Source organism: Schistocerca americana, chromosome 2 (genome assembly GCF_021461395.2).
Source record: "Schistocerca americana isolate TAMUIC-IGC-003095 chromosome 2, iqSchAmer2.1, whole genome shotgun sequence".
Lineage (NCBI taxonomy): Eukaryota > Metazoa > Arthropoda > Insecta > Orthoptera > Acrididae > Schistocerca > Schistocerca americana.
The window spans coordinates 604,635,554-604,647,563 of NC_060120.1; the positions used below are offsets into that span (position 1 = coordinate 604,635,554).

General features: G+C 35.7%; 1 protein-coding gene across 1 annotated transcript in view; it reads right to left on the reverse strand.

Moving 5' to 3' along the window:
* LOC124591419 (chromatin assembly factor 1 p55 subunit) overlaps positions 1–12,010 on the reverse strand; it is a 43,143-nt gene continuing 31,133 nt past the window's right edge. Inside the window, exons 7-10 of the mRNA XM_047131730.1 lie at positions 10,982–11,059; positions 3,124–3,258; positions 1,613–1,711; positions 1–1,530 (exon numbers count right to left, since the gene is read on the reverse strand). Coding sequence (XP_046987686.1) covers positions 1,450–1,530; positions 1,613–1,711; positions 3,124–3,258; positions 10,982–11,059 — 393 coding nt within the window. The 3' untranslated portion in view covers positions 1–1,449. The remainder of the gene's footprint in view (positions 1,531–1,612; positions 1,712–3,123; positions 3,259–10,981; positions 11,060–12,010) is intronic.

The following is a 12,010-nucleotide window of genomic DNA, read 5'->3' on the forward strand; positions in this document are numbered from 1 at the left end:
TTATACACAATGGCTGAAAAATTTTAATGCTGTAACTTACGAGTACATTTTCATATTTACAAACGCATATTACTTAAAATGTTTCAGTGTTAATTTCATGTATACTAAAATAAACCTTATAATTAAACAAATTTTTACCATAAACTCATTTCAGTTCGATGACAGTTTGTATCTTCGATGAAATTGCCCCCTCTGGAACAAACAGTGTTTTCTTCTTGTTGGTTGCAACTTTCGTGTTTTCCTCTAAGTACTTTATATTTCATTGAATTTAATAAGACCAAAATTAATTTTTCCTTCAAATTTTATTATAAATTAACTTCATGTAATTTTCAGCATGTAGCTTTCTTTCTTCAGGTAGTTTTCTTTTTTGCAGTGACTGATTGTAGCTCACATTTAAACTATTCACAAGTATGAATTATAGGTCATAAATTACTTCATGCTAATAATACTATGCAAGGCTTTAATCCTTGAACAATCTCAGAAAGTCAATACATGTGACCCACAACAGACTTCAGTTTCTGGAGATACGTTATCAGTCTCATCTGCCAGTAAGTAAATTTACTGAACAACGAATCAGTGTAAGATGGCAGCAGTATTCTTTCTTTCTTTCTTTCCCAGCAGCTTACAACTGCTACCTTGAATAAATTCATTGTGAATTTTATCTTGATTTATTTGCAGACAGACATCAATTTTCCAATCTTTAACAGTCCTCGTGTCTTTGATAAGGAAGAGTGATTCCTCAGTACCATCATAATTATAAATAATTTATCCATCCTGCTACAATTAGCCTAATGGATACAAAGCATAGACAAATTACAACCATAATTTGAAGTGTGATTCATGATCGGTATCAACCTACACACACACACACACACACACACACACACACACACACACACACACACACATTTTGTAAATGTGTTTTTAACCACAACTTATTATTACAAAGTCCTTGTTCACAATCAATATTTTACATATACAACAATATTAAAAGAATATATGGCCCTTTTCCAACATTTCCAATTCTTTCTCACACACACTGATACAAGCAAATAAATTTCATTGGTCCAGTTTCAGCCTGTTCTTTTTAAAGGGACATAAAAACCATCAATAAAGCTGAGCAGCATATGTCAACATTGTATAGACGAGTATTCAAATTATGAAACAAACGCCAGCCTGACAGGTACAGTTAAGTATTCTCTATTATGGCATTCATATTAAAAATTAACACTCCCTACTGTCAATGTTAGTCTTACATGGAAATAAGCTGCAAGTACACAGTTTTCAAACAGTCAACATACACACAGTAAGACTGCAAAAAATAGCGTTGTAAAAAAACCATAATTCAAGTGTGATAACATGTGGATGCTTATATAAAAACTCTGCTTCCTGTTACTTCCTAATACAGGAAGTTACCATCAGATGTGCCCACAGTTCCAGAGGATATAATTATGATGCTCCAGGTTCAAGTTCTGCTGCAGCTGCTTCAGGTTCTTCATCATTATAAATATTTTCAGCCATCTGCCACACCTACAGAAACAAGAATTAGTTACAATCAATTTATTATTAAGAATGCAATCAAAAATTTAGACAATAGATGAACTATATATACCTGCATAATGTTATCCTCAGAAACTGAGCAAATTACCCATGGCTCATTTGGGTTCCAAGAGAAATCTGATATCTTGGCAGTGTGTCCACCATGAATGAACTGACAAGAGAAAAAAAAATGAATGAATGACAGATAAAGACCAAACTATTTCTAAATAAATGAGATAAAGAGTTAAGGGCTGACTTAAGTAACCTGCTTCCGACATACAGTATTTTGTTATGACAATTCGGCAATTAATGCAATATTATGTCCAAATTTAGACACACAATGTGTCACCAAATATGTGATAAAGGTTTTTCACAAGACATTCACAAAAGAACACACAATGAAACATATAGGAGGGTGACAAAAGCTGTTTAAAAAACCTAGCGATAAAACTTAATGGTAGATTATAACTGTGTGCCAGACTGATTTTAACCTGGGACATCTGTCTTTTGTGGGCAAATACTTTACCCATTAAGCTGTCCAAGAGTGATTCACAACCCAACCTCAAGTTTTACTTCAAAGGTCCGAAGTTAGATTTTGGTATGGCACAGTTTTAATCAGCCAAGAAGGTTTGAATAAACAAGTGCACGAGCTGCTGTAGAGTGAACTTACTTTCTGTAGACTATTAATGTTGCTCCTGATATTTTGCTCACCATCTTCATACTGAATATTCTTATGGATACCTTTTGTTAGATCATATTTTGAACACACTGATCTGTGAAACACCTAATATCTACAAAATTAATTTCTTCAAACAGCTGTTTTGTTAACTTGAACTTTTGCATAACTTGTGCACTCATTAGCACTATGCATTTTAGGGGTAGGGAGGGTTGGATATGATCTGGTACAAGGGCATGCAAGAGTAATCCAAAATAGATGTGTCAGGATCACCAATACTGGCAACAACTGTCAGACAGTTCAGCTGCCATATCCAGAACTTGTGCGAAAAATGTACTGATCACACATCTGTGTATAATTTTTGATAATTGCATACGAATAATTATCTTACATTCAATTCAAAAGTGAATTGATAATGGATTACTTTTTAACGCAAGTCAAGTCAAAAACATATCTCCAACCAAAGACTGCATTAGGTAGACAGTTAACAATGAAAGGTGAAATTTTAACAATTCAAGTACAGAACGTGCGTAAAAACTTATTCGGTGTAGCAATGGACCAGAATTACAATGAAGTAGATACATCTTGCACCATATTCTTGCAATAATATTGTGATAACCTGGCAAGGAGAGAATACTGCCAGAGGAAACACTTGACAGATATACAGAAGGGTCACTGACACACACACTCCAACACTGTTGTAACAGTGTTCTTGGGTAAAAGGCACCCGGGTCTTCAACAACACAGCATTTTCACCAATTTACCACAAAGGCAGGTAAGACACCACTCATTAAACAGTGTTGGGAGGAACATGTATGCCTTTTTATTTCATATGATCCACATAGAAAATAACCATTATAACACTTTTCCTTTTCTACTGTCATTAGAGATGACAGAATGCAACTAACCAAAAGTTCTGGAGGTCCGTCTTCAGCGTCCTCACCACTCTGTTCCTCTCCAATCTTACTTAAGTCCCAAACGTGTAGTCTTCTATCTGTTCCACTTGAAGCCAGGATTGTCTCATTATGGGGAGACCACTGAACCTGTGACAATTTACTTTGTATTAATCAATAGTTAAAGACAACCAAACATTTTTTACTGATAAATGCACAACAAAGCAACAGCAAATGAGAACACAAACATTTCATGTAACAACAATGAATTACACCAACAAATTATGTGTGGGTAAAAAATTGAAGTTATAATGGTAGTCGTGATGAATTAAAAACATTAAGTAAGGGAAAGCAAACACGATTGTTTAGGGACCCCATTCTTTTAACTTAAAAGGTGAAAGAGAAAACAAATACACAAGAAAATGGTGATGGTACCAAATGGTACTTTCTACTGTCAGTAACAACAACCCTTATTCTTAATTCATGTATGAAGGTACATAGCTGAATGCTCTACTGCATATACAGTAAAACCCCAAATTTATGGAAATTTGGATTTTAAAAAACTTACTGGCTGCATCAGTGACTCTCTCCTAAGGAGTATGTTACTTCTCCCTATTTTAGTGAACTCCACTTCAAGAAAAAAGTGGACTTTTGAGTAATAAATGTGAAAATTTTGCAAACTGTAATGCAGTTTTCACGTAACTCATAACATGTCCACAGAGTTTCCCATTTCTTTCCATTTCACATGACATACCAGTCACGCTTCTCAAATTTATTCCATGTGACTGCAGTCACATTATCTGACGTCACTTTCACCAAGTTTACAAAGCGCAAAAAGTAGTTTATTGTTAACTGAATTTTTTAAGGTTAGCAATTAACTTTTATCGAGTTTGTGCAAATGTAGAAGGCTTACAGTTCAGCAAAAGCTACTGATCATCCTAAGCAGTGATGACAATATTAATTAAGAGAGATGTTTCCAACATGGCAAAGAAATACAATCTAGCATCGTCGACATGTGCGGCATTGTCAAAACTAAGGGAGCGTTCTTAAATGCCGAAGCTAACAATCTCTATGGATCCAAGAGAAACATTCGTATTCGTAGGTCTACGTTTAATGATGTCGGAATTGGTTAGAAATAAAGCAGATGGTTCACTGCAAGAAGTGTCGAGTCATTGATAGGCAAACAAACAAAAGCTACAGAGCATGGCTGGTTTTTGGAATGCACTTCCTTTTTCTAACTGTAGGAAAAAGATGCACACACCTTCTTTTAAAATACTTCACAGGCATGCGAAGTGGCAGCATTCTTATTAGCAGAAGCACGGCAGCAAAATTCTCATGAAATAGCATTGAAAATTTTAGTGCATCAAACACTGGTTAGATCATTAAAAAAATGATGTTTCAAAGTGACGCTATGGTCAGGGTAAGTGTAAACTATTAGGAATCATTACATTGCCCCGACTGATACAGTGTTATAAGCCCAGAGACATTTTCAAAACTGATGAAACAGGCATCTTTTAAAATTTACTTCATGCAAACTCTTATTACAGTAAGGGAGTGTGTGCAATGGAGATAAACGTAAAGGAAGGATGAACTATTGTGTGTAGAGGTGGGATTGATAAGCCGCCTCCACTAATAATACGAAAGTTTAAAATTCACAGGTTTTTTAGAAACCGTACTTCTGAGTACACCAGCAGTGTCTAAAGATGTCAGAAATCTTTTTAGGCATTTGGATGCCAAGAAGTGTGGAGCAGTAAGGAAAATATTTTATTGACCTGGCCCCTGTACAAATATTTTGTTCATTCCTCCAAAATGCACAACTCATCTTCAGCCTCTGGAGCTGGGATAGCACATGGTTAAAGCCAAATACAGTATAATCCTGCTTTTATGTTCCTGTCAAATTTCCTATGTCCACAGTGTTAATTTGCATCTGATTATTTGCGTCTGATTTTTGCATTAAGGGGAGTTGGAATGCCCTATCTCGCCAATGTTAAATTTGCTAACTTTGTGTACCTTTTTCTTTGGAACTATTATCTTCAGAACTTTGAAATTCTGGCAGAGGTTTTCAGCATATATTGTGAGCCCACTGAACTAGAACCAATGTTTTCTTTTTGTTGGTATAGTATTTATGAATTTTTTACCATTAAGCCATTTTTTATTGGAAAAAGTATAACATAAACTTCCCTAGTTCAGAGAATAAGCCAGTTCTTGTCATGATTCTAGTTCAGTGGCCTCTTTGAACTGTTTTGCAGCATTTCTGAAAATTTGAATGTTGTTGGTTGAGTGGTTTATGAGATAAAGGTACATGTAACACTAAAAATGTCAAATGCCAGAAAATGCGATTAAAGTAATTTATTATGAAAATTCACAAATACCTTTTATTCTATTATCAAAAGTGTCCAGCAGAGTAATCAGGGTCATCTTCTAGTTCTTCTTCTTCACCTAGAAGCTTTCTTCTCCTTGCTGCCCTTGCTTTTTTTGTATTAAATTCAGCTGCATACTGAGCCTTCCTTACTCGCACGCTGTCCAGAAGCTGAAGACCTCTGATGGTGTTGATACCAGGAGCAATGCCGAGCCTTGCCATGACCTTTAGCCTACCCATATGACCATCATTGAATGAAATAACAGCATCACTGACTCCCCATTTCAATGTTTTTATCCCAACAAATACATTCTTAGGTACACGAGTCCAAATGAGGTTGTTGAACGACTCGTTTTGATTCTGGGTACAACCATGAAGACATTTTCGCAGAAGATCAGGATGCCCCAAGTCTCTATATATTGGTTTAATTACTTCCATAACAGCCAATGGAATATAATTTTTATGGTGATAAGGATCCCCAGTAGCTTGAGATTTTCTATAATTGCACCATGACTGAGGACCATCTGGACAAGCAAAATGTTGAGGATTATCATCAGTTGATGATCGATGTAAATATGTGGCCCATACAGCTTGTCTCATTTCCTGCAAATTATTTGCATTATTTCTTATTGCCATACCATAGTATTGTTGTAATTCATTTATAATTTTATCTGACAGGCGACCTCTAATGGTTTTACCATCTGACAAAATTTTGTCCTTCAGATTCTGTTTCAGTTTCCTTAGACGAGTGCCCATTCGTTTCTGAACATGACCGACACATTCTAGTTTAGTTATTGTCTTATTGACATATGGCATGGATTCTGTAACACTTTTGTATGCCTTGGAGTCCCCATCTCCAAGGAATTTTGTGTAAAATACTCCCCGTTCTTTTTCTGATCTGCTAAACATTTTCACAGCAGCGGCAGCCTCCATGCCTCCACTCGTACCTTCATAATTCTTGCTACATATGTGAGCTGCTTCTATCTTACCAGATGCACAATGGTAACAATGTTTAGTGAGCACTTCATAGTCCAAAACTTTACCGCTGTCCACACTAGTAACAGTAGCAACAGCATTTTTGGATGTGTGACCCCTTTTCTGCCAGGTTCCATCAAAAGCAACAGGGATATCTGGGTTTCCTTCATTTATATATTTTGCTTCACTGGCAGCAGCTTTCATTGATAAATCTGCTACAGACTGAACAGTATCTCCTATCACTTCAGTGTAATTGTCAATTTTAGCAGGTGGAGGTGGAAGATTCATTATGGCACAAAATGTTTGAGCAGCAGTATGTCCTTTACCAATTGCTCTCATTGCATACATTAGCCTGATATTACTCTCAAACAAATTGCTACTGCATGTTTTAGAGCTCCAAAAACAGGTCTCATTTTCACAACTGGCACAAACTATAGCAATTTTGCAGGAAAGTCCTATAGATTTTGTTATGTTCATATCAAAAGAACCTCCACAAAGATTACAACACAAACATTTCTTCATAAACTCAGTAAAAACAGGAAAGTCGACTAAAACATATTGTTCATTAGAAGCTTCATCTGTAATTTCACTTGCACAGTTTGATAACTTCTTTTTTGATGCACTGGTGGGCGTGTCTCCTTCACACATCTCAGCTGTACAAACGTCAGAACTTTCACCAGCATCAACAGGTGCTGAAGCAGAATCACTTGAACAAACGTTATTTGTAAATCTATTACCGCGAAACTTTCGCTTTTTAAATAATGATGCACTCCTAGGCATCGTAGAAACTACGCACTCACCACTGAAAGTCAAAACAAGACAGATAACAAACTCCAAATGAGCGACAAACTAAACTCGAGGCTCAAAACAAACACTCACAGATCAAAAACTGAACAATAAACACAGCTAGTCGTAAAAACAATGGTACCTATGGAAGGATCAAAGATTCTACAACTGAAGAGTGAAATCCACAGCCTTCTATATGTAATGTTTTCGGAAATGCGAAGATTTAAATGTGTACAAATCACAAGATGGGTAACTTTGCTGGGCGCACATGTAATTTTGAAAAATTAAATAAAAATACTTCCAATTGGAATTTCTTAACAAATTTTGCACCATTTTAAGCAGAAAATTTCAAATTAAGTTATAAGGTTAAAAACTGAAAATGTGAATTTTTTCCATTTTCCGGCATTCCAACTCCCCTTAACATATTTATAACTTTATTGCAATTTACACTTTATGAAAAGAAGTTTGTGGGGAAAAGAACTGAAGTAATTGACATTAAATTACGATGGCATGGCACTGGCCATAAGTGTTAATAAACGTTACTCGGTTAATTTTTTATCACTACTGAACTGGTAAGGAGGTAAAGTCTAAACAATTCGTGACCTGCCACTACCAACTGCTACTCGGCTTGGTGGCTGATCCAAACTGTCTCTACTACACATGTACACCTGTGTAATTGTTGTGATAGTCTTGATTTGTGTTATTCAAATCATATTTAATGTGTTTCGTTGTCTGGTCACTTGTAGTGGTTGAAACAATTGCTAATTTTGCAGCAAATGCTTTTGGTTCAAACACAGCACTAGTTATATACTTTTTCATGCTTAGCAACACAAGTTCCAAAAATTTATTCTCACTGTCAAATACAAATATTTATGTAAGTATTTCTTGCAATATTTCACAAACAATGTGAGTGATAGTTCGTATGTGTGTAGTTCTCTATATAATTGAGGAGGCACAATACCTGATAACCTCAAAAAGAATTACAGTGCAAGATACGTGGAACAACACATATGCAAACACCACACAAAATACTAATTTAAATATTTGCACTTTATGACAAGAATAAATTCTCAAAACATGTTATGCTAAGAATGAAAAAATACACAACTGATGCAGTATTTCATTATTTATGTAATGAATGACAGTTGCAGGACTTCCAAGAACCATTAATTGTGATTATTATGATGGTGGTTTGAGAAGTTCTTTGAACTGAATAGAAAAAAGTACTTATATCACTGAAACTTTTTATTTTTCAATGTAGTGTCCTTGCAGAATAATGCACTTGGTCCAATGATGTTCCAGTGCCTTGATTCCATCTCGAAAATCTGTTTTCTCCAGGCCTTTAAAATAGTTGTCAACTCTGGCTATCAATTCTTTGTTTGAAGTGAATCTTCGTCCACCAAGAAAAAATTTCAGTTCTAGGAAGAGATGGAAGTCTGACGGAGCCATATCAGGTGAATAAGGTGGGTTTGGCAACAATTCATACCTCAGTTCATGTAATTTTGCTATGGTGCAGCACATGTGTGCGGGTGCACATTGTCTTGATGGAAGATGACTTTCTTCGTTGCTAAACCTTGCCTTTTTTGCGTATCTTCTGTTGCAATTTGTCCAGGAGGTTAGCATAGTATTCCCCAGTAACTGTTTGCTCAGGGGGGATACAAATCTACAGAGTCCCCTTACATCCCAGAACACTCATACCATGAATTTCCTGCTGAATAAATCATGTTTGCGCAGAGAATCAGCAAGTTTCCACTGCTGTTACTTTGTCTCTGGGGTATAGTAGTGCAGCGAAGTTTCATCTGTGGTCACAAATCAGTGCAAAAAATCTTTTTCGTTTCTCCTAAAATCGGCCAAATGTTCTGATATGCGTTTTTGATCCAGCATCAAAAGTCACAGCCCCCATCTTGCTGATAATTTTTTCGTTTGTAATTCTTCAGTTAAAATGTGATGTATCCTTTCATATGACATCTGGCATGCACGAGCAATTTGATGCATTTTGAATCGGCTATCCTCCATGACCATTTTATGCACTTTTGCAATGATTTCTGGGGTAGTGACATCTTGGACAACCACTACGCAAATCATCTAAGCTCTCCCGACCAAATTTAAATTCATTTGTCCACTAGGCAACAGCTGAATACAAAGGAGCAGAGTCCCCCAATGTATTCTGGAAATCGGCATGAATGTCCTTTGCTTTTATACTTTTCTTTATGAAGGACTTAGTCACTGCTTCAATCTCTCTTTTTCATCTTCGCAGATCACTATGCAGGAACAGAGCCACATCACCACCACAGCTCCCATCCAAGAGCACTGATGTGGCACGTGTTTACAAGAAACAGTCCAATGAATATCATGTGAACAACTCGTTGCGCTAGTGCTGACCTCTCGTGGTGTTTGAGAACTTTTCAAACCACCCTCGTAAATTAAGTCAAATGTGTCTACTTCCCAGAGAATTATCACTTCCAGTTACATCGGCGATTTTTATTAGATAAACTTATTAGATACAAGTCCCAGACAAATATTTTGATGCATATTATGTAGATATATCTTACAGAAAGTGCAAAAATGCAAATCGGGATTATATGTAACTTTTAATGCTTAAAACATTATTTCCCACATTTTACACCACTTTTTTCCAATCCCTTGAAAAGTTTCATTGTACATAGTAACAGTCACGGGGAAATCAATTTTATTTCTTGAGAGGAAGAAAATGAGATTCAGCATTCTACAGCCTAAGCATATGTTTGTTGTTCCCTGGAATTCAGTAACAACAGATGACAACAGCGGCAGCCACTGAACTAAGTTTCGCTGTAGCTGTCCAAGAGAATTCTTTTCCTTTTTTAATGTAGATGAATCAATTACAACTTACATAAACCAACTGGAGCAACAACTTTCACTGCAATAAGACTGAAGGGCAAAACCAACAAGGCTTCATCTTTTATTTTTTTAAAGGATATGTTCCAAGGAAAGTGTGATACTATGTATTTACTGAATTTAAATTTGCTCGCACAGGATATTTGTAATTTTGTAAATAAATATAGCATTTATATCACCTAAAAACATCCTTCAATTACAGTTCTTGACAACTCCTTACATGTTCTCTGACAAAGGTCCTCATTGAAGGGAAAAATTATTTGGATCCTTAAATTTGTTAAAAAGGGACTTTACTGTAAGCATAAACCCAGAGATTGCTGGAAAGTTGTATAACCTATTATGCTTTGCAAATGTAGAAAATTTTTAGGCCCTGCAGGCAATTTAACTGTTTTTGGAAGCATACTTTGTGCGAAACTTATATCAGTTCAATATTGTTCCGCATAGTCATCTGAGCAGTTGTGATTAATGGCATCTGAACTAAACAACCCAGTACACTGTATCCAATGAAAGATATCAATGGAGGTGCTGGCTGCTGTACTATATGGTAGTGTGACAGGGTTCTTCTTCCTTGAGTCTCAGTATTTAAGGTTTTTTGCAGCTGATGCAATTATTTAAACAAACAGCATGCCATTAAAATAATGAGTGCAAACTAAATGGTAAGACTTGATATTGCAACTAATACTAAGAAAATGTAATGCATCCATGAAAAATGTTGCATATGAAAGACTTGTTCGCGGATTTCTTTAGTTTGTCTAGCAAATGGTCTAGGTCTCTCACCATGCGAGATAAATGGGAAAGGGAGAAACAACAAAGCTGCCTACAGCTTTAAAGAAAACATTATCACACACATGAATGGAGATTAAGTACTTTTAAACAAACCTGGAATATTTCATCCTTGTGAGATTCAAATGAATGAAGCTTAAGTTTGAGATTTCGAAGATCCCACAAAGCCACAGTCTGAAACAAAAGGTACACAATAATCAGGTTAACTTTAGAAAATAAAATGTCTTTAAAGACATCTCAGAAACCAATAACAACTGTTCATATTCTAAACGGAACACTTCAAATCTTTGTTTACATACTACATTTTCCTACTGCAATGAAAAACTCACTATTTTATACTAAAATAGTCACTTACGATTCTTACAAATGAAACTTTAATAACTGCATATATAATTTTAATGCATTTCTGGGTAGTACAACACAAAAATCAATTTTCTTATATTTTCCTAATTAGTTTTGTGTATACCTTTTAATCACAAGCAGGATACGACAGTTGCTAGCAATTACTATTCATGATGAAAAAACTGGAAAAATCCTGGATGAGATGGGGAGGAGAAATGCACAGTTAATACACCAATACCACACAGATGCAATCCTTTCTTTTAACAACACGCTGCTATTAACAGAGGAGTAAGAACTTTAATAGTGGTGGGTCTTTCTGCAGTTTCTTCTATCTGAAGAAATACTTATGAAAGCTCTGCAAAAGGACATGTCATTTTGGTGACTACTTTATCCAGGTCACGATTCTCACTGATCTCCACATTTCCCTCCATGGAATACTTCTTTAAGAAAATCCAGTACAGAATTTACCACAGAACTCTGAATTTTGGGTAATCTCAATGTACTTTTGATAGAATGCTTGTCAATTATCAATTTTAAGTGTGACTTAAAAAATAATGTGCAACATAATAAACCTATTAACCCTTTCACTGACACATATGAGCTCTTTGCACTCCATGCTGAGGCTGCTTTTGTTACGGCTGTACTGCTCACCAAATGTTGATGCCTGTGCTGAGAGATAGCGTACCAGCTGATATGAAATAATTATTCTATTTTTCAAAAAATATCAGGTGTAAAACGAATTTATTTTTGCCCACCTTACAATCAGATATGTGCAATCAATAA